This window comes from Bubalus bubalis, chromosome 15 (assembly GCF_019923935.1).
Source record: "Bubalus bubalis isolate 160015118507 breed Murrah chromosome 15, NDDB_SH_1, whole genome shotgun sequence".
Lineage (NCBI taxonomy): Eukaryota > Metazoa > Chordata > Mammalia > Artiodactyla > Bovidae > Bubalus > Bubalus bubalis.
Window position 1 is genome coordinate 8,690,061 of NC_059171.1, and position 22,682 is coordinate 8,712,742.

At 37.7% G+C, this 22,682-nt stretch overlaps 1 protein-coding gene across 4 annotated transcripts in view; it reads right to left on the reverse strand.

Moving 5' to 3' along the window:
• Positions 1–1,349: 1,349 nt before the first annotated feature.
• Positions 1,350–22,682, reverse strand: part of TMEM64 (transmembrane protein 64) — a 38,526-nt gene continuing 17,193 nt past the window's right edge. Inside the window, exons 2-4 of one of the 4 annotated variants that reach the window (XM_044928515.2) lie at positions 20,110–20,265; positions 14,789–14,887; positions 1,350–5,371 (exon numbers count right to left, since the gene is read on the reverse strand). In XM_044928515.2, the coding sequence (XP_044784450.2) occupies positions 5,183–5,371; positions 14,789–14,887; positions 20,110–20,265 (444 nt within the window). In that variant the 3' untranslated portion in view covers positions 1,350–5,182. Of the gene's footprint in view, positions 5,372–14,788; positions 14,888–20,109; positions 20,266–22,682 lie in introns of those variants that run through there. The other 3 variants (XM_025265008.3, XM_044928516.2, XM_044928517.2) reach the window with 3 other exon arrangements.

Below are 22,682 nucleotides of genomic sequence, written 5' to 3' on the forward strand. Positions count from 1 at the left end.
ATGGCAGAAAGTACTGTACAGCCTTGCATAACGAATACACACACACTGCCAACATATTTATTCAATGAGTGCTCCACTGTATCACCACAGCTGAAGGCAGCCTGCAATGTGTGGTAGCCTATTTGTGCTCTAGCAAGCAATTCTGATCTAAAACGTCTAGGAAAAATGTACATACAACAGTACGGGATCAGCTCTTGATGAAAGTGAAAGAGGAGAGTGAAAAAGTTGGCTTAAAGCTCAACATTCAGAAAACAAAGATCATGGCATCCGGTCCCATCACTTCATGGCAAACAGATGGGGAAATAGTGTCAGACTTTATTTTTCTGGGCTCCAAAATCACTGCAGATGGTGACTGCAGCCATGAAATTAAAAGACACTTACTCCTTGGAAGGAAAGCTATGACCAACCTAGACAGCATATTAAAAAGCAGAGACATTACTTTGCCAACAAATGTCTGTCTTGTCAAGGCTATGGTTTTTCCAGTGGTCATGTATGGATGTGAGAGTTGGACTATAAAGAAAGCTGAATGTCGAAGAATTGGTGCGTTTGAACTGTGGTGTTGGAGAAGACTCTTGAGAGTCCCTTGGACTGCAAGGAGATCCAAACAGTCCATCCTAAAGGAGATCAGTCCTGGGTGTTCATTGGTAGGACTGATGTTGAAGCTGAAACTCCAATACTTTGGCCACCTGATGTGAAGAGCTGACTCATTGGAAAAGACCCTGATGCTGGGAAAGATTGAGGGCAGGAGGAGAAGGGGACAACAGAGGATGAGATGGTTGGATGGCATCACTGACTCGATGGACATGGGTTTGGGTGAACTCCGGGAGTTGGTGATTGACAGGGAGGCCTGGCATGCTATGGTTCATGGGGTCGCAGAGTCGGACACGACTGAGCAACCGAACTGAACAAACCAACAAGGACAATGTCATTCCAAGTACTAAGAAGAAAGTTTTATGGTGGCTGGAACGGGCCCTTAGGAAATAGTCATAGAAACAGGGTAGACATCAATAGGAAATTAAGACTGGTAAAAGTCGTTTAACATTATGAAAGGCATCATAAAGCTTTCTATAGCCTGGGCAAATGACTAACTGTTATTTGACTGGCAGGTAGCATTTCATGATTTGGGGATGTCAGAAAAAAAACACACTGAAGATTGAGTGCCAATGTAAGACACCAAAATCATTTCTCCACAGGGCCTCTGTCATAACCATAACCACCCTCATCTAGGGTCAATTATGAGCATTATCACTTTTAGAAACATGTCCACCATTCCTCCTAAATTGCTCCCTCCCCTTGCAAATGACCCTAAATTCATTAAATTATAGAGGGGAAGTAAGAGAAGAGAAAAGGAAAATAAAACATAACCTTTATTTTCTCAGGCACACAAGTGATTTAGGATACCAATTATCAAGAGATTTTACTGATTTACCTTTAGAATTATCTATTTTAAACCTTCAGCTACCTTAGAAAATAGTTTACAGCAATCACTTTGCCATTCGGAAGTACCAAGTTATAATTCAGTTGCTGAATCAGTTAACAGTTTACTTTCAAAATATGCGAGGTTATTGGAATTCCTTAGTTTTAAATATCCTGTGGAACAAGTATTCCACTTAAGTTTTTCAGGTTAAAGACATGACCATTAAAAAAGTATATCCTAAGCAGTTTATTATTAACAGAATCAGCAATGTAAAATTTAAAAACCAACTAGTGTTACTCTGACTACCATTCTGGTACACTAAGTGGCTTGTGTTTGAAACAAAATTCCATCACTTAAGTCAATAACTTAGTATCATTATTCCTGAGGTCCTCATTAAACCTCTCTTTTTCTCTGCACATGGTGACTGGTTTTGAACAGCATGGATTTACCATGTACCTCAGAATTTACCTGTATCAACCTGGCATATACTTAGCAACTTTCAGCATTCTAAAGACAGTCCTACAACTGTAGATGTACATAAGCCACAGCACCTTTCCTAAGAATAGCTCCAATTGGCATTGCACATTAACAAACGCATACTGGTATATGCTAATAGCCTCCACCACTTAGCTCAGTTACAGCAATGGTAAATAAGAGTAGATACTGAATTATATAGCTTCTCAAGGAAGGAAATGCTTTATAGTCATAAGCTTGATCTAATCATGGGAAAGTCTTCTTAGAAAGTTTTGCAACTGGTTACAAAGTACATACAAGGAGAGTATGGCTGGCTCTGAACAAATCCACAAACTCACTTCTGAACATCAACTCAAAATATACATTCTAACGACAGAGATTTGGTTCTATTATTTTCACAAACCAAAGTATAGATTTCAAGTTATTTCACAAATCACATGATCAAATGAAAATGGACATGAAAACATGTAGTAAATTATTATGTACATGTTTTTAAAAGGGGAAGTTGCTGTTTAAAAATAATTCACAAGATAAAACTTGGCAAAGAGTAAGCAAAATCATTAATAATAAACCAGAAAATGTGGAAAACTAAGAAAAAGGTCCAAAGAATTAAAAACAGCACATATCTTTCAAAAGGTTTGAAACAAGTGTATTGCGTGCTTTTAAAAATAAGCATAAAGCAACTTTAACTGTACTTTAAATGATTTGAGAATCCAAATCTTAAATGATTTGAGAAATAAAAAAATCCAATATATATATTATTTATATATATGTAAATATATATATTTAAGAAATCCAATATATAATATATATATTAATATATACTCTATGACTGGAGGCAATATTAGGGCAACATAAAAAGGATCCTATAGAAATTTCTTGCTGCCAGAAAACTGGCATGTGGGTTAAAGATGGAATGAATATAACATTGTATATGTTTTGTCAATACAGCATGTTTTGTACAATTTATAGACAGCACATATATTAATAAAAAAACAGCAACCAAATGCAGCTATCAAATAGCATGACTATAAGGGATAACAGTTTATGTGGAGGCTGGAAATGATGAACAAAAGGAAAACTGCAGTTTTAGATTAATGCTTTAAAAATAGTACATCCATACTATTTTAAGTAAAAATGGATGATTTTATTATATAAAATCATGTTGGAAGAATATAGAAAAATTACTTCTCTTTTACCTTTACATATTTAAGTACTAAGCAAAATGCAACAGTTGGAAAAACTCATGACAAACTACCAAAAGTTTTTCATTTGGCAAAATTATTCAAGTTACAAAATGCCAAAGTAAATAAATGCACTTCAAAATACATGAAGTGTAATACAAGTGTATGAAAGTAGTGATCTTAAATTATTAATTTCTTTATAAAAAAAACTAAACAAACAGAAAGCACAAGATAAATACTTTCAAGTTAGACAAGAATAAATCAAATCATTGTTTATTAGGATAATTAAACTAAAATAATTACTAAAGAAACTAAACAATTAATTAGGATTTAAAAAAAGAATAACATTTCAATGGTATTTTTCTATCAATAAAAGAAGGAAAGATTTGTAGGTCAGTTGACTGCTATAGACCCAGGTCCCTATAAAATCATCTGGACTATACCAAAAGAACTTGGTATAGACATAAAAACAAACTTCACTGCTATTCAAAGGTGAGAAAACTTATTCATTATGAAGGAAAGGGAAATAATTATACCTGCAACAGGGCAGAAATTTATATACTAAAATGATTAAATGTATCTGTAGCATAAAATTAAAATAATTGCTTCTAAATAATTCTTTTGCACTTTAGTAAATCAGGGTAAAGATTTTACCCTAATGAAAAGGCAAATGGGAGGTCTCTGATAAGGTGGCACCTTCATAGCTAAAAAACAGATACATACCAGAAAATCTGCATTCATATTGATAATCTCCACTGTAAAATAAACTAATCATTAAGATCACAATTAAGCTTCTTTAAAAATATAAGGTGATAAATGAATGTCATATGAATCATATACCAAATTATTATATTCTATACACATAAGTACTATTAATAAATACACTCAATTCATTCTACAGGAAAAAGAACTGAGACTTAATTTCACATTTCAGAATTCCTGAGTCTTATCAGAGGAAAACAAGTACCAAAAAACAAACAAAATAAGCCTACTCTATAGTAGGGCAAATATATAATACAAATCTGGGCATCAAGATAACATTACTTACAGTTTTAAAGCTGAAGACTATGGGGACAAATATATATGTACTTCAACAGAATTATAAACCTGATTTTAAAGCTTAATTTTTTAGATAGGCATTTTGATCAAACAAGGCCACCAGAGTGACATCTTCAGTGATTGCAAGCCACCACTTTAAAGGAATAACATCTTTATTTCAAAGCCTAATAATGAATACAAAAAGAAAAGAAGTTTATTTTAATAAAATTTTCAGTAAGACTGTAATAGGACAGCCCTTTGATGGAAGACCTAAGGAGGCTAAAGCCAATGACGTGAAATTAGAACACAAGTTCTAATTTGAGCCACTACGCATTAAATAATTTCCCTTTCGCTTTGCATATTACACAGCAAAAATAAAAAAAGGTATCTTAAGAGCACTTCAGTCCCACAATGTAGGATTTAAACTTGGGTGTATAGGTGTAACAATTTGATCCTTGCAAAAATACATTTAAACAAAAGTTCATGTCTGTTTTCTAACTAGCAAGGAAAAGGAAAGCAAAGTGGTTCCAACTAAAACATTAAAAAAAACACAACAAGACATCATTTATCCTTTCTGGAAACACTACAAAAGCAAAGAACATCCAATAATATTATACATTTAAAATTACATACTTTTACTCATTTTTATAAGCAGGAAAGACACATACAACTATTCATAATCTTTATAAATGAAGACACTAAACAGAAAAATATTTGGATTATTTTTCTGTTCATAAGTACTCATAAAGAAAATAATGACAAAAAAAAAAAAACAAACAAAAACCCCAAAACCTAAAGCGCAGACTTACAGGCCACTAAGGGCATAATAAATGATAAAGAGCTGCAGCCAAAGGTGCATCGACATTTACACTTACATATCCAGAAAATGATTCCTGTTTTTAAAAACTGTGCAATTTAAAAACTAGTCATTTGTGTGTGTGTGTGTGTGCGTCTGTGTGTGTGTGTGTGCCATAAGACAATTAAAACTTGCATCCCTGCCCAGCAGTAAGGGAACTGCTAGATCTTGGACAGCACACTAGGCTCTTGATAATTACACATTTCATTAGAATTATACAATATTGATTCCATCTCCAGAAAATGTTAGGGTCCTCTTGTAGAATGAAGAGCCACTGATATTTGGTTGATTGCCTTTAACCAGAGAGGTTTTCAGTTCCATTTCGCAAGCTACAATAGCTGCATTCAATTCCACTTGAGCTCGATGAACTACATAAAACATGAGGCCTATACTTATAATAATCTGTGAATAAAAATAAAAATTACAGTTAACAATATTTTACATAGTAAAAAGGGAGAACTTTCTAAGCCAATAAATGTTGTCTTAGAAATATTGCAAACAGGATATTTATAATAATCTGTGAATAAAAATAAAACATTACAGTTAGCAATGTTTTACATAGTAAAAAGGCAGAACATTTCCAAGCCAATAAATATCATCAGAAATGTTTCAAACAGGACAGTTTTCAAATACAGTAAGGTAACATTTTTAAATAGTTTACACAAAGTGTCATTTATTTCTTGTCTGCTGGGTGTGGAGGGCCAAAATCTACAAGGTGTTCATAACAGTGTCAGGTTAACACAAAGCAAGCATATATCCCTTTTAGTCCATATTAAATGATGTTTGTTTGATGTCAAGCTTCTTTCTTTGTATCAAAAAGTTTCCTTCAAGGAATAAAAAAATATATATATTTCTACAATAAAGTTGGCTAAACTTTGTTAATGTAATTAATGTAGTATTACTTCTGTGCAAAACTATAAATGTCTGTAGGTATTTTTAAGTTGACTTAGAAACACTACCATTTGCAAATGACCTACCTGGTGCAGCTGAAATGAAAAATATTAAAATGCTTGAAAAATGAAATGCCAATAAGCTTTAAAAGAAATTAACAAGAGACTGTGAACATGAAATTGTCTACACTTTTCAAAATAAAAACACAGGAACATGGTAAGGGGGAAAATTCCAATAAAAGGAACAGAAAAAGCACCAAGGCTCTAGTCTCAGTTCAGCCGCTCACTTAGTGACCTGATTTCAAGTAAGTGCCTTGAAACCACGTGGGCTTCTCCCGCTGTCCAGAAGTTGTGCTCCCTCTGTACTTAAACATTCTACAGACAATTCAGCTCAATGACTGTCTAAGCAGTCTACATCTTCTAAATGACATTTATTCCAAAGTTCATTTGTAAAGCAGTTCTTCAGGGTTTGGAGCAAAATATTCTCAGTAGATGTTTAATGTTTCAGCATGCTTTCAAAAGCTGCTTTAAGCATAGTGATCCTGAAATACAATACTGTTTCAATTAAGCCTACCTATATTTTTATGGGAGAAATACTCCAGGTACAAATGCTGAGGGTAGAGGTGAAGGTGGTGACCTACCTCACACTGATGGTGAGGTAGCTTAAGGAGATGAAGGAACCTGGAACTTGTACAATGGATGTACATTAAGTGAGTACACACGCAATACAATTCTAAGCAAAGTAGTTATTTTATCTTATTTTTTATGCTACAGGCGACAAAGATAATTAATTTTCACCCATAGTTAACATTTTTCTCTCTTTAATGTTATTATAGCTGATTTACAGTGTCATGTTAGTTTCAGGTGTCTACTCATTCTCTTTTAGATTCTTTTCTCACGTAGGTTATCACAGAATACTGAGTAGTTTCCTGTGCTGTACAGTAGGTCCTTGGCTGGTTGTCTACCTTATGTAGAGCAGTGTTTGTGTGTTCATCCCAAGCTCCTGATTTATCCTCTACTCATCTCCTCTTTTGTAACTGTAAGTTTGTTTTCAATGTCTGTAAGTCTGTTTCCGTTTTGTAAATACGTTTATTTGTATCTTTTTTTAAAAATTAAATTCCACATAGGAATATCAGAGAAGGCAATGGCACCCCACTCCAGTACTCTTGCCTGGAAAATCCCATGGACCGAGGAGCCTGGTGGGCTGCTGCCCATGGGGTTGCTAAGAGTCGGACACGACTGAGCGACTTCACTTTCACTCTTCACTTTCATGCATTGGAGAAGGAAATGGCAACCCACTCCAGTGTTCTTGCCTGGAGAATCCCAGGGACGGGGGAGCCTGGTGGGCCACGGTCCATGGGGTCGCACAGAGTCAGACGTGATGGAAGCGACTTAGCACGCATGCTGTTCTGTGTAGTGGCTGTACCAATTTACATTCCCAGCAACACTGCAGAAGGATTCCCTTCAAATCAGTTATTTTAAACATAGGCCTTTAAATCTTGTCATTGTTCTCTAGTATGTTATCTCTCTGGAAAATATAAGTTATACTTATTGAACACCCTAAGTCTGATACTATGTGGATGGTAATACCATAAAAAGAGATGAAAAAATGTTAGTTAGTTACCTAGTTGGGAGAAGGTGTGAATGAGATGCTAAGTTCTGCTCTGGATATGCTGAATTTGAGGTGCCAATTAGATATCCAAAGCAATTCTGTGAAAAGGTCTAAAGGTATGGAAAGAAGACTAAGCTGAAGATGCATATTAGGGAGTCCTCACAATGTCCTTAATAATAGTAGCCACTATAGTAACTGCATTTGCCAAGAAGAAAAGTTTTCAGAGTGAGACTAAAAAGCTTTGGCTAGAGTCTTGAGGAGGACCAAGTTAGGAGTAAAAGGAGGAGGTGCTGATAAATGAGCCAGGAAAACAGTGAAAAAGCTCAAGATAGTGGTGTCAAAGAAGCTAAGAGAAGAAAACGTTTTTAAAAAGCATAGTCGTGAGTCTTAGCTTGCTAAGATGAGAACTGGAAAGTGTATCTGATTTACAGAAGGTTAGTGATGAAAGCTTGAGGGAAGGATTTGGCAAGGCCATAGAAAGTAAGTTTAGAACTAGTGAGAGAATTTTTCAGGTTCCCCCACAAGGGTGAATTGGCTACATCTTTACATGGGATTTTCTCCAGATGTCTTTCTGGAGCCCAGGGGTTGGAAATTTATACTGACTCTTCCTAACAGCCCAGTGAAGTGTTAAAATAATACAAAACCAAACATTTTTACAAAGTTTCCCTACTAAAACAAAAGAATCAAACATAAGTAGAAAGACAGCCTTATACAAGAAAGTGATTTCTTCCACTGTTAACTGAAAAGCAGGCCAAGAGTATAAGCAGAACAAAAGGTTAGGAGATTTCACAGCTGTAAATTGAGGGGTTTCCCATTTGAAGGCTTTGGATTTTTCTGTTAAGCAAGAACGGTAATCTGTTGTGAACGAAGAAGGAAGTTGGGGCAGAAGGAAGAATTTGTGAGGGGAGTGAGGATAAGTTTGAAAGTCATAAGGAAAATGGGGAAATGGGAAGACGAAGGGAACAGAATATACAGCAGTGTTGAGATACCAGCTGAAGGCTTGCAGCCATGAATTAAATATCACCAGTCTGCTTAGATGCATTACTTCCCCAAAACAGCAGGTGCAAGAGCAGATCAAAACTTGGATTTATCCAGGATTGGGTTTTGGTTGATGAATACACACAAAAATATATGGAAAAGACTAAGTTGACAAACCATGGAATCTATGTTGGATTTCAGTACAATGAAGAGTTGTGCCTTCCTCTGAATATCTATGTGGTACTGCTCTAATGTTAATGGACACTCTGGATTCTCTTTCGGTGGCTTAGGTGGCTATATTGGGAGGCAAATTTATGGCTTACTTCTACCAAATATGAGGAAGCTTATGATACTAACCCCTTCATGGATCATAGCTCTGTCATGGCAAAGGGGCTTGTGTAACTCAATAAAGCTATGAGCCATGCCATGCAGGGCCTCTCAAGATGATGGATGACAGTGAAGAGTACTACCTGATGGTCCACTGGAGCAGGAAATAGCAAACCACTCCAGGATTCTTGCCAGGAGAACCCCATAAACAATATGAAAAGACAAAAAGATATGAAATGAAAGATGAGCTCCCCGGGTTTGAAGGTGTCCAGTATGCTACTGGGGAAGAGTAAAGGGCAATGAAATAGCTCCAGAAAGACTTAAGAGGCTGGCCAAAGCAGAAACGATGCTCAGCTGTGGATGTGTCTGGTGGTGAAAGTAAAGTCCAACACAATAAAGAACAATAGTGCACAGGAACTTCGAATGTTTTTTGACCCTGTGAACTGTAGCCCATCAAGCTCCTCTGTGCATGGAAGTTTTCAGGCAAGAATCCTGCAGTGGGCCATTCCCTTCTCCAGGAGACCTACTTCACCCAAGGATTAAGCCTGGGTTGCATGCACTGCAGGCAGATTTTTTTTTGTTCTATTGTGGGCAAGAATCCCTTAGAAGACATGAAGTAGCCCTCATAGTCAACAAAATAGTCCAAAATGCAGTACTGCGGTGCAGTTTCAAAAACAACAGAATTGTCTCAGTTTGTTTCCAAGACAAACCATTCAACATCACAGCAATCAAAGTTTATGCCCCAATCACTGAGGCTGAAGAAGCTGAAGTTGACCAGTTCTATGAACACCTACAACACCTTCTAGAATTAACACTAAAAAAGATGTCCTTTTCATCATAAGGGATTAGAATGCAAAAGCAGAAAGTCAAGACATATTTGAAGAAACAGGCAAGGTTGGCCTTGGAGTACAAAATGAAGTAGGACAAAGGTGAACAGAGTTCTATGAAGAGAACTCGCTGGTCACAGCACACACACTTTCCACAACCCAAAAGACAATTCTACATTTGGACATCATGAGACGGTCAATACCAGAATCAGACTAAATATGTTTTTTGTAGCCAAAGATGCAGAAGCTCTATACAGTCAGCAAAAACAGGACCTGGAGCTGACTGTGGCTCAGATCATGAGTTCCTTATTGCAAAACTCAGGGTTGAATTGAAGAAAAGTAGAGAAAACCACTAGGCCATTCAAGTATGACCTAAATCAAATCCCTCATGATTATATACTGGTGGTAGTGAATAGATTCAAGGCATCAGATCTGGCAGACAGAGTGCTTGAAGAACTATGGACAGAGGTTGGTGACACTGTATAGGAGGCAGTATCCAAAACCATCCCAAAGAAAAAGAAATTCAAGAAGGCAAAGTGGTTGTCTGGGGAGGCTTTACAAATTGCTGAAGAAAGAAGAGAAGCAAAAGCAAAAGGAGAAAGGGAAAGATATACCCATCTGAATGCAGAGTTCCAGATAATAGCAGGGAGAGATAATGAAATCACTTAGTCATGTCCGACTCTTTGTCAACCCCATGCACCAGGCTCCTCCATCCATGGGATTCTCCAGGCAAGAGTACCAGAGTGGGGTGCCATTTCCTTCTCCAGGGGATATTCCCGACCCAGGGATTGAACCCAGGTCTCCCCACCTTGCAGGCAGACGCTTTACCCTCTGAGCCACCAGGGAAGCCAGCAGGAGAGTTAAGACCCCTTTAAATGAAGAGTGCAAAGAAACAGAGGGAAATAACAGCATCAGAAAGACTAGAGATCTCTTCAGGAAAACTGGAGATATCCAGGGAACATTTCATGCAAAGATGGACACAATAAAGGACAAAAATGGTAAGGACCTAACAAAAGCAGAAGAAATTAAGAAGAGGTGGCAAGAATACACAGAATTAGACAAAAAAGGTCTTAATGACTTGGATAACCATGATGGTGTGATCACTCACCTAGAGCCAGACATCCTGGAATATGAAGTCAAGTAAGCCTTAGGAAGCACTACTATGAACAGTCTACTGGAGGTGACGGAATTCCAGCTGAATGATTTAAAATCCTGAAAGGTTTTAGACTAAGTGCTGTTCAAGTGTTGCACTCAATATGTCAGCAAATTTTGAAAACTCAGCAGTGGCTACTCTCAGGACTGGAAAAGGTCAGTTTTCATTCCAATCCCGAGGAAGGGCAATGCCAGACAGTGTTCTAGCTACTGTACAATTGTGTTTATGTCACAGGACAGCAAGGTTATGCTCAAAATCCTTCACCTTAGGCTAAAGCAGTACATGAACTGAAAACTTCCAGATGTATAAGCTGGGTTTCGAAGAGGCAGAGGAACCAGAGATCAAATTGCCAACATTCACTGGATCATGGAGAAAGCAAGGGAGGAGCTCCAGAGATAGGTTTATTTCTGCTTCACTGACTATGCTAAAGCCTTTGATTGTGTGGCTCAGAACAAACCATGGAAAATTCTTAAAGAGATGGGAGTACCAGACTACCTTACTCATTTCCTGTGAAACCTATATGTGGGTCAAGAAGCAACAATGAGATCTCCTGCGTGAGCATAAAAAATCACAACTATGTTTTGAACAATCATTGACAAAAGGATGCTGGAATCCCTCAAAGAAAGGTACCCCAGGTCCAACGGAGAAGCTGTAACGAGATGGTAGGAGGGGCACAATCACAATGAAATCAAACTCCCACAACCACCAGGCAGATGACCCTCAAACTGGAGAATAATAATACCAAAGAAGTTCCCACAAAGCCGTGAAAGTTCTAGGCCCAGATCAGGATTCCCAGCCTGGGCATCTGGGAAATGGACTAGGAGATGCCAGGGAATCTGACATTGAAGGCCTGTGGGATCTAACTGCAGGACTTCCACAGGACTGGGGAAGCAGACTCGGCTCTTGGAGGGCACAAACAAAACCTTGTGTTCACCAGGACCAAGGACAAAGGAGCAGTGACCCTACAAGACACTGAGCCAGACCTACCCGGGAGTATCTGAGGTCTCCTGAGGTGGGGGTCGGCAGGGGCTCACTGTGGGGATGAGGGCACTGGCGGCGGCAGTCATGAGAGGTGCTCCTTGGTAGCGTTAAGTCCTCTTGGAAGTCACCATTAGCCCTACCACAGACCCTGCAGACTCCAGGGCTGGGTCACCTTGGGCCAAACAACTAACAGGGAGGGAGTACAGCCTCACTCACGAGCAGACAACTGTATTAAAGGTTTACTGAGCAGGCTCTGCCCACCAGAGCAAGACCCAGATTTCCTACAGCCAGTCCCTCCCATAAGGAAGTTTGCAGAATCCTCTTAACCTCATCCACCAAAGGGCAGACTGAGGAAGCAAGAATTACAGTCCTGCAGGTACAGAATGAGAAACACAATCATAGAAAGCTAATTAAAATGAAAAGAATTAGGATTACATCCCAGAGGAAGGAACAAGATAAATTCCCAGAAAACAGCTGAATGAAGTGGAGTTAGGCAACCTTACAGAAAAAGAATTCAGGAATAGTGATAATGAGGATGATCCAGGATCTCAGAAAAGAATGGAGAAAATGCAAGGAATGTTTACCAAAGACCTAGAAGAACTCAAGAACAAACACAGAGATGAATAATACACTAGAAGGATTCAATAGCAGAATAACTGATGCAGAAGAACAGATAAGTGATGTTGAGGATAGAATGGTGGAAATCTTGCTGCAAAAAAGAATATAGAAAAAATAATAAAAAGAAATGATGACAGGCTAGCCTAAGAGACCTCTGGGACATTAAACATACCAACATTCACATTATAGGTGTTCCACAAGGAGAAGAGAAAGATAAAGGACCAGAGAAAATATCTGAAGAGATAACAGTGGAAAACTTCCCTAACATGGGAAAGGAAATAGTCAACAAAATCGAGGAAGCACAGAGTTCCAGGCAGGATAAACCCAAGGAGGAACACATGAAGACACATAGTAATCAAAAATTAAAGATAAAGATAAAATATTAAAAGCTATAAGGGAAAAATAATAAATAATATACAAGGGAACTCCTGTAAGGTTATCAGTTGATTTCTCAAAAGAAATTCTACAAGCCAGAAGGGAATGATACAATATATTCAAAGTGATGAAAGGGAAGAACCTACAACCCAGAATACTCTACCCAGAAAGACTCTCATTCAGATCTAATAGAGAAATCAAAAGCTTTACAGACAAAAGTTAAGAGAATTCAGCAACACTAAACCAGCTTTACAACAAATGCTAAAGAACTTCTTTAGTCAGGAAACACAAGAGAATGAAAAGACTTAGGAAAAATAAACCCAAAATCAATTAAGAAAATGGTAATAGGGTCATACATATCAATAATTACCTTAATGTAAATGGACTAAATGCACCAACCAAAAGACATAAACCAGCTGGGTAGATAAAAAAACAAGACCCAATATATACAGCTGTCTACAAGAGACCCACCTCAGATCTAGGAACGCTTACAAACTGAAAGTAAGGAGATGAGAAGAAAGTATTCTACGGTAATGGAAATCTTAAGAAAGCTGGTGTAGCAATACTCATATCAGATAAAACATACTTTATAAAAAGATGGTTATAAGAGACAAAGGACATTACATAATGATCAAGGGTTCAATCCAAGAAGATTTAACAATTATAAATACCTATATATGTACCCGGAGAAGGCAATGGCACCCCACTCCAGTAATTTTGCCTAGAAAATCCCATGGACGGAGGAGCCTGGTAGGCTGCAGTTCATGGGGTCGCTAGAGTCGGATACAACTGAGCGACTTCACTTTCACTTTTTGCTTTCATGCATTGGAGAAGGAAATGGCAACCCGCTCCAGTGTTCTTGCCTGGAGAATTCCAGGGATGGGGGAGCCTGGTGGGCTTCCATCTATGGGGTCGCACAGAGTTGGACACGACTGAAGTGACGCAGCAGCATATATGTACCCAACATAGGATCACCTCAATATGTAAGGCAAATATTAACAACCATAAGGGGAGACACTAACAGTAACACAATCATAGTGCAGGACTTTAATAACCCACTTCCATCAATGGACTGATCATCTGGACAGAAAACTAACAAGGAATCAAAGGGCTTAACTGACACTTCAGATGAGCTGGGCTTTTTTTGATCTTTATAGAGCATTCCATCCCAAAGCAGCAGACTACACATTTTTCTCAAGTGCACAGGCATATTCTCCAGGACTGATCACAAGCTGGGCCACAGGGCAAGCGTTAGTAAATTTAAGAAAATAAAAATCAAGCATCTTGTCTGATCAAAATGCTGAGACTAGAAATAAACTATATAAAAAAAATCTAAAAAAACAAAACACATGGCAGCTAAACAATATGCTACAAAACAACCAAAGGATCACCAAAGAAATCAAAGTGGAAATAAAAAATACCTAGAGACAAATGAAAACAAAAGCATAACATTTCAATACTTATGGGAAGCAGCAAAAGCCATTCTAAGAGAGAAGTTTATAGCAATACAATCTTACCTCCAGAAACAAGAAAAATCTCAAGTAAACTATGTAACATTACACCTAAAACAACCAGAGAAAGAAAAAACAAAATCTAAAGTTACTAGAAGTAAAAAAATCATAAAGATTAGAACAGAAATAGATGAAATAGAGAAAAAGAAAACTGCAAAGATCAATGAAACTAAAAGCTGGTTCTTTGAAAAAATAAACAAAATTGATAAACTTTTAGTCAGATTCATCAAGAAAAAAAGGGAGTTGACTCAAATCAATAAAATAAGAAATGAAAAAGGAGAAGTTACAACTGATTCCATAGAAAAGCAAGTGTCACAAGAAACTACTATGGGCCAATAAATTGGACAATCTGGAAGAAACAGACAAATTCTCAGAAAGGCACAATCTCCCTAGACTGAACCTGGGAGAAACAGAAAATATGAACAGACTAATCACAAGTGCTAAAATTGAAACTGTGATTAAAAACCTCCCAAAAAACCAAAAGTCCAGGACCTGACAGCTTCACAGATGAATTTTACCAAACATTTAGAGAAGAGTTGACACCTACCCTTCTGAAACTGTTCCAAACAACTGCAGAGGAAGGAAAACTTCCAAACTCATTTTGTGAGGCCACCATCACCCTGATACCAAAAGCAGACAAAGATACCTTCAAAAAAAGAAATTTACAGGCTTGTATCACTGTTGAATATAGATGCAAAAATCCTCAACAAGATAATAGCAATCCATATTAAACAATACATTAAAATACATGATCAAGTGGGATTCATCCCAGGGATGCAAGGATTTTTCAACATCTTCAAATCGATCAATGTGATTCGCCATATCAACAAACTGAAAAGTGAAAAACATACGATCCTCTCAATAGATGCAGAAAAGCTTCTGAAAAAATTCAGCACTCATTTATGTAAAAATTCTACAGAAAGTGGGCACAGAGGGTACATACCTCAACATAATAAAGGTCATATATGAGAAACTGATAGCTAGCATCATATTCAATGGTGGAAAGCTGAAAGCATTCCCTCTACGATCAGGAACAACAGAAGGATGTCCAGTACTGCCACATTCATTCAACACAGTTTTGGAAGTCTTAGCTACAGCAATCAAAGAGGAAAAAGAAGTAAAGGGAATCCAAATTGGAAAAGAAGTTTGACCCCAAATAGTCAAAGCAATCTTGAGAAAGAAAAACAGCTAGAGGAATCAGGCTCCCTGACTTAAGACTGTATTACAAAGCTACAATAATCAAAACAGTATGGTACTGGCTCAAAACTAGAAATATCAATCAGAGGAACAAGACAGAAAATCCAGAAAGGAGAGAGTCTGGCACGCTGCAGTCCATGGGGTAGAAAACAGCTGGATATGACTTAGCTACTGAACAACAAGAACAACATGATACTGTACTCTTTCAACCTTAACATGTGCTTCATTCTTTTTTTATTCCCCCCATGCTAATTTTCCCTTCAAGATGACATCTTTCTCCTCTCCATTTTCTTTTAAACTTTTTATTTTATACTGAAGTACAGCTGATTGACAATGTTGTGGTAGTTTCAGGAAGAGAGCAAAGGGACTCTGCCATACATATCCATGTATCCACTCTCCCCCAAACTCCCCTCCGATCCAGGCTGCCACAAAATCCTGAGCAGAGTTCCGTGTTCAGAGTTCTATACTTCTTTAAGCTAAACTTAATACTCCCTGAAATAAACTATAAATAACATCAATGTATCAAATCGAGACATAAATATGCCTTCACATTTTCTTTGTGGTGGTTGCTTTTTGTAAATGTCTGGGCTAAGAAACGTGTTTGTTTTTTTTTTCCTTTTGTTTTGTATCCTAAGCTTAAGTTTTCCAACTCAAGCTAAAGGGTAAGAAATCCCTTAGAAAAAAGAAGATCCTATATTTTAAGAAGTACCACTGACAAATGCATGAACTATTTTGTTCTATTACAATTTTACTGATTATATGAGTAATCTACTAAGATGCATAGAAATATAAAGTATCAAATAGTGAAAATCTTCTGAAAGCTACTAATATGAGGAATTCTAATTGCAATGTCATAAAAAATGTTTTAAATTGTTTTCAGGAAACTAGAAAAACATAAAATTACTTAAATATACTAAAAAATGTATCTGAGAATGTAGCATACATCAGAATCTTAGAGTACCTTGGGATGATTATAAACATAAATCATTAACATAGATACTATATAACACTTTGGCAATAAGGAGTTCATGATCTGAGCCATAGTCAGCTCCCAGTCGAAGAAACTAGGGAAAACCACTAGACCATTCATCTATGGCCTAAATCAAATCGCTTACGATTATACAGTGGAAGTGACAAACAGATTCAAGGGATTAGATCTGATAGGTAAAGTGCCTGAAGAACTATGGATGGAGGTTTGTGACGTTGTACAGAACACAGTGATCAAGACCATCCCCATGAAAAAGAAATGCAAAAATGCAAATGGTTGTCTGAGGAGGCTTTATAAATAGTTGAGAAAAGAAGAGAAACTAAACGCAAAGGAGAAAGGAAAGACATACGCATTTGAATGAAGAGTTCCAAAGAACAGCAAGGAGAGATAAGAAAGCCTTCCTCAGTGATCAGTGTAAGGAAACAGAAGAAAACAATAGAATGGGAAAGGTTAGAAATCTCTTCAAGAAAATTAGAGATATCAAGGGAACATTTCATGCAAAGATGGGCACAATAAAGAACAGAAATGGTATGGACCTAACAGAAGCAGAAGATATTAAGAAGAGGTGGCAAGAATACACAGAAGAATTATACAAAAGAGATCTTCATGACCCAGATAACCACAATGGTGTGATAACTCACCTAGAGCCAGACATCCCAGAATGTGAAGTCAAGTGGGTCTTAGGATGCATCACTACAAACAAAGCTAGTGGAGACGATGGAATTCTAGTTGAGCTATTTCAAATCCTAAAAGATGATGCTGTGAAAGTGCTGCACTCAATATGCCAGCAAACCTGGAAAACTCAGTAGTGGCCACAGGACTGGAAAAGTCAGTTTTCATTCCAATCCCAAAGAAGGGCAATGTCAAAGAATGTTCAACTACTGCACAATTGCACTCACCTCACATGCTAGCAAAGTAATGATCAAAATTCTCCAAGCCAGGCTACAACAGTATATGAACTGTGAATTTCCAGATGTTCAAGCAGAGGAACCAGAGATCAAATTGCCAACATCCACTGGATCATCAAAAAGCAAGGGAATTCCAGAAAAACATCTACTTCTGCTTTATTGATTACACCAAAGCCTTTGACTGTGTAGATCACAACAAACTGTGGAAAATTCTTCAAGAGATAGGAATACCGGACCGCCTTACCTGCCTCCTGAGAAATCTCTATGCAGGTCAAGAAACAACAGTTAGAACTGGACATGGAACAATGGACTGGTTCCAAATTGGGAAAGGAGTACATCAAGGCTGTATATTGTCACCCTGCTTATTTAACTTACATGCAGAGTACATCATGTGAATTCATTCATGCTGGGCTGAATGAAGCACAAACTAGAATCAAGATTGCCAGGAGAAATATCAATAACCTCAGATATGCAGATGACACCACCCTTATGGCAGAAAGTGAAGAAGAACTAAAGAGCCTCTTGATGATAGAGAAAGAGGAGAGTGAAAAAGTTGGCTTAAAACTCAACATTCAAAAAACTAAGATCACAGCATCTGGTTCCATCACTTCATGGCAAATAGACGGGGAAACAGTGGCAGACTTTATTTTTGGGGGCTCCAAAAGCATTGCAAATGGTGACAGCAGCCATGAAATTGAACGACGCTTGCCGCTTGGAAGAAAAGCTCCGGCCAACCTAGATAGCATATTAAAAAGCAGAGACATTACTTTGCCGACAAACGTCCATCTAGTCAAAGCTACAGTTTTTCCAGTAGTCATGTATGGATGTGAGAGTTGGACTATAAAGAAAGCTGAGCACCAAAGAATTGATGCTTTTGAACTGTGGTGCTGGAGAAGACTCTTGAGAGTCCCTTGGACTACAAGGAGACCCAATCAGTCAATCCTAAAGGAAATCAGTCCTGAATATTCATTGGAAGGACTGATGCTGAAGCAGAAACTCCAATACTTGGGCCACCTGATGCGAAGAACTGACTCACTGGAAAAGACCCTGATGCTGGGAAAGATTGAAGGCAGGAGGAGAAGGGGACGACAGAGGATGAAATGGTTGGATGGCATCACCGACTCAATGGATGTGAGTTTGAGCAAGCTCTGGGAGTTGGTGATGGACACAGCCTGGTGTGCTGCAGTCCATGGGGTTGCAAACAGTCAGACTGACTGACTGACATAACTCATAGAAAGTTTAATATGTGATTAGCATGTTACATTAATAAAAATAAACCAACTATAACAAAAACTCTAAACCTAGAGCAGGTTATCTTTTAGAAAATGTAGCTGTGAAGAAAAAAACAGTAAAGGAAAATAAAAACTGATTTTCTGAATATCATAAATATTATAAAATTTATGTTAAAGCAAGTCTTCTCTGACAAGCTTATTTATAGTTTAATGTAAATATTCCTGGGCTCATTTTGTTTACTAAATTTGTACTGTCTAAGCACAAAGAAAATTACCTCTAACTTTATCATAGTATTTTTGAAACAATATAGTGCCTCAAAAACTTGAGAATAATAGCATTAAGAGTAAATCTGTAACATGATACCGTATATTCAAAAACAGTATAAATTAAAACTTACAGTTCAGGAGATCACTAAGTCAGCTATCTAACTGGTATGATCTGCTCAGTAGACTTACGAGCATGGTCTCTAGAACCAACTGCCTTTGTTCAGATCCTGATTCTATCCCTTGCACAAATTACTATCTAATGGTGTGCTGGTAAACACACACCTCTGATCTTAGGGATCAGAGATGGCAGGCTTGATTTAGAACACTTGCCAATTTCCATAATTGTAAATACCCCCTGTCATGACCAATTTCAAGCTACCAATGTAACATTACTGAACACACAATTGGCTTTGATAATAGATAATAAGTATATACCTACTAAGGTTTTGGTAGGCATTAAATGAGCTTAAATATATGGCATTAAAGCATTCAATAAATATTAACTATCATCATCATCACCATCTTACTAAACTATCAAAAATAATAATTTTATATTTTGGTAAATCCTAGGAATGAAATGTGTTACAAGCAAATGAAGTTTTAACTCCTCCAGCATGTAATTTAAGGCACTGAATAAATCTGCCTACCTAGCAGGATTTTCCTCTTTTATCAATCTCTTATATGAAATTATACGTACCTCAAACTATATTATAATTTGCATAGTAGTACTAATCTATTATACAAATATTATTTGAACTTGAAATAGAATAATACTTTTATACTTTATATAAAGCAATAGTTTCTAAAAAAATTTGTTCACATCTAATCGTCCTAGAAAGAAATTTATATTTCCAGTATAATAATCTAAAAAATATCAATAGAAAAGTTCAGTATCTTCAAAATTTTAAGATATAAAGTAAGATTAAAAACCCAACTTCATCAAATCTCATTAAAACTACCTTTAGAAACACAGTATTAACAATAGTTCATATAAATTCAGAATATTTGATTTAGTCATGATTTTAAAAATAATCACTGCAAAAAGAACCCTATTTCTGTCATTCCCTTTTTTGTGCTTAGAAAATTTTCAATAAGTGTCAATTCAGTTCTATGTATTTCCACATATTCACAAGATTAAAAATGTAAATGCCAAAATATGAAATAGTGGTGAAAGAATAGATGTGAAAAAGAAAAAAAATCAAATTATTTTCAGTGAAATTTCTTAGATTTAAACTAAGAAACAACAAAAAAAGGCAAGTCTTGGCCTTAAACTCACCTGTAAACAAAAAACAAAATATCCACTAGCGCTCTGCTCTGCAATGACATCCTCCATGGTCCTCAGGGTGGTGCCCAGGTAAGAATTCAGGAGCTGGGTAGGAAGCAGGCCAGCTGAAGACGCCACCAAATAGTTGGGTAAGGAGAGGTCAGTGATCTAGAGGAGTATTAAATGGGATGATTCATTACCAAGTAAAACTTCAGTGTCACATAAAACTGTGTATGCAAGTCTTGCTAGCAGTTTTCTCTTGAAAGCAGAGAGAGCTGAACTACTTTTCAAAGCATTCTGATTTTTAAACATGATTATACATGGAATATATATAGAATGTAAAAGATCTACAATGAAATAAAAGTTTAAAGAAAAATTTTAACATTCTATTGCTCTGTCATGGAAAGCTGACATTTGTGACTATTGTTTTTTTCTTACACATAAATAAAAGGTGCAGACACACACACATCACTTTGTAAAAACAGTTTTTAAAGTCTTCCTCATGTCATTAAATATTCTTCATGCTTGTTTTTGTGATTAGTCGCTCAGTCGTTTCAGACTCTTTGCGACCCCATGGACTGTAGCCCACCAAGCTCCTCTGTCCACGAGGACTTCTCCAGGCCAGAATACTGGAGTGGGTTGCCATGCCCTCCTCCAGGGGATCTCCCCAACCCAGGGATCGAACCCAGGTCTCCTGCATTGCAGGCAGATTCTCTACCATCTGAGCCACCAGGGAAGCCCAAGAACACTGGAGTGGGTACCCTAACCCTTCTCCAGGGGATGTTATGGACCCAGGAATCAAACCGGGGTCTCCTGCACTGCAGGCAGATTCTTTACGAGCTGAGTTACCAGGGAAGCCCCTAAATGTTCTTCATAAGCATACCTAAGTAGCAATGTGGTCACTGGGTTCTGAAGCCAGGTAACTCTAACTCTAAAATGACATTTAAGTACAGTCTTTGAATGTCAGTTTTTCCATCTGTAAAACATGCGATATGCGTAAATATCTTAACAAATGCCTGGCACATGATCAGCCCTCAAAAAGGTACAAAGTATTATTATACATTTATACTACATAGCACAATTTAACCATTCTTTTGCTGTGGAACATTTAAACTGCTTCCTTAATTGTTTCTTTGTGTACATGTGACTATGTATTCTTTGGCTATTACAAATTTTTTAAAACCTGTATGAAAACCTTTGTGTATAACCTGTATGGCAGTCAGTATCTAAACTATTTCCAGTAAATCCATCTCATGGTATTCATGCCCTTGTGTGATCCTCTGCCCTAGAGTGTGGGCTGGACCTAGAGCTTTCTTCTGGCAAACAGACTATCACATAAGTTGAGATGTTAGTTCCAAGATTAGGTTACAAAAATAACAAGACCTCCATCTCTCCCTCAGGAAGGTAAGTTACCATGCTGTAAGCAGCTCTTCAGAGAGGTCCCTGCTACAGCAAGGAGTTGATGTCTTCAGCCAAAAGCTAGTAAATACATAAGAGCTGCCAACAGCCACCTGAGAGTGCCTGGAAGCAGATTCGTCCTCAGTTGTGTCATAAGGTGCTGCAGCTCTGGTCAACATCTTGAGTACTGTGAGACAACCTGAATTAGAGGCACCTTGGAGAAGGAAATGGCAACCCACTCCAGTGTTCTTGCCTGGAGAATCCCAGGGACAGCGGAGCCTGGTGGGCTGCCATCTATGGGGTCGCAGAGTCGGACACGACTGAAGCGACTTAGCAGCAGCTATTCTGTGGGCTTCCCTGGTAGCTCAGTTAGTAAAGAATCCACCTGCAATGCAGGAGATCCAAGTTCAATTCCTGGATTGGGAAGATCCCCTAGAGAAGGGATACGCTACCCACTCCAATATTCTTGGGCTTCCCTTGTGGCTCAGCTAGTAAAGAATCTGACTGCAATGTGGGAGACCTGGGTTCGATCACTGGGTTGGGAAGATCTTCTGGAGGAGGGCATGGCAACCCACTACAGTATTCCTGCCTGGAGAATCTCCATGGACAGAGGAGCCTGGTGGGCTACAGTCCATGGGGTTGCAAAGAGCTGGACATGACTGAGCAACTAAGCACAGCTATTCTGTACAGGAATTCTTGACTGACAGAAGCTGTGAGATAATAAATGTTTATTAAGCTATACAGTCAGCAAAAACAAGACCAGGAGCTGACTGTGGCTCAGACCATGAACTCCTTATTGCCAAATTCAGACTGAAATTGAAGAAAACAGGGAAAACCACTAGACCATTCAGGTATAACCTAAATCAAATCCCTTAGGATTATACAGTGGAAGTGAGAAATAGATTTAAGGGCCTAGATCTGATAGATAGAGTGCCTGATGAACTATGGAATGAGGTTCATGACATTGTACAGGAGACAGGGATCAAGACCATCCCCATGGAAAAGAAATGCAAAAAAGCAAAATGGCTGTCTGGGGAGGCCTTATAAATAGCTGTGAAAAGAAGAGAAGGGAAAAGCAAAGGAGAAAAGGACAGATATAAACATCTGAATGCAGAGTTCTAAAGAATAGCAAGAAGAGATAAGACAGCCTTCTTCAGCGATCAATGCAAAGAAATAGAGGAAAACAA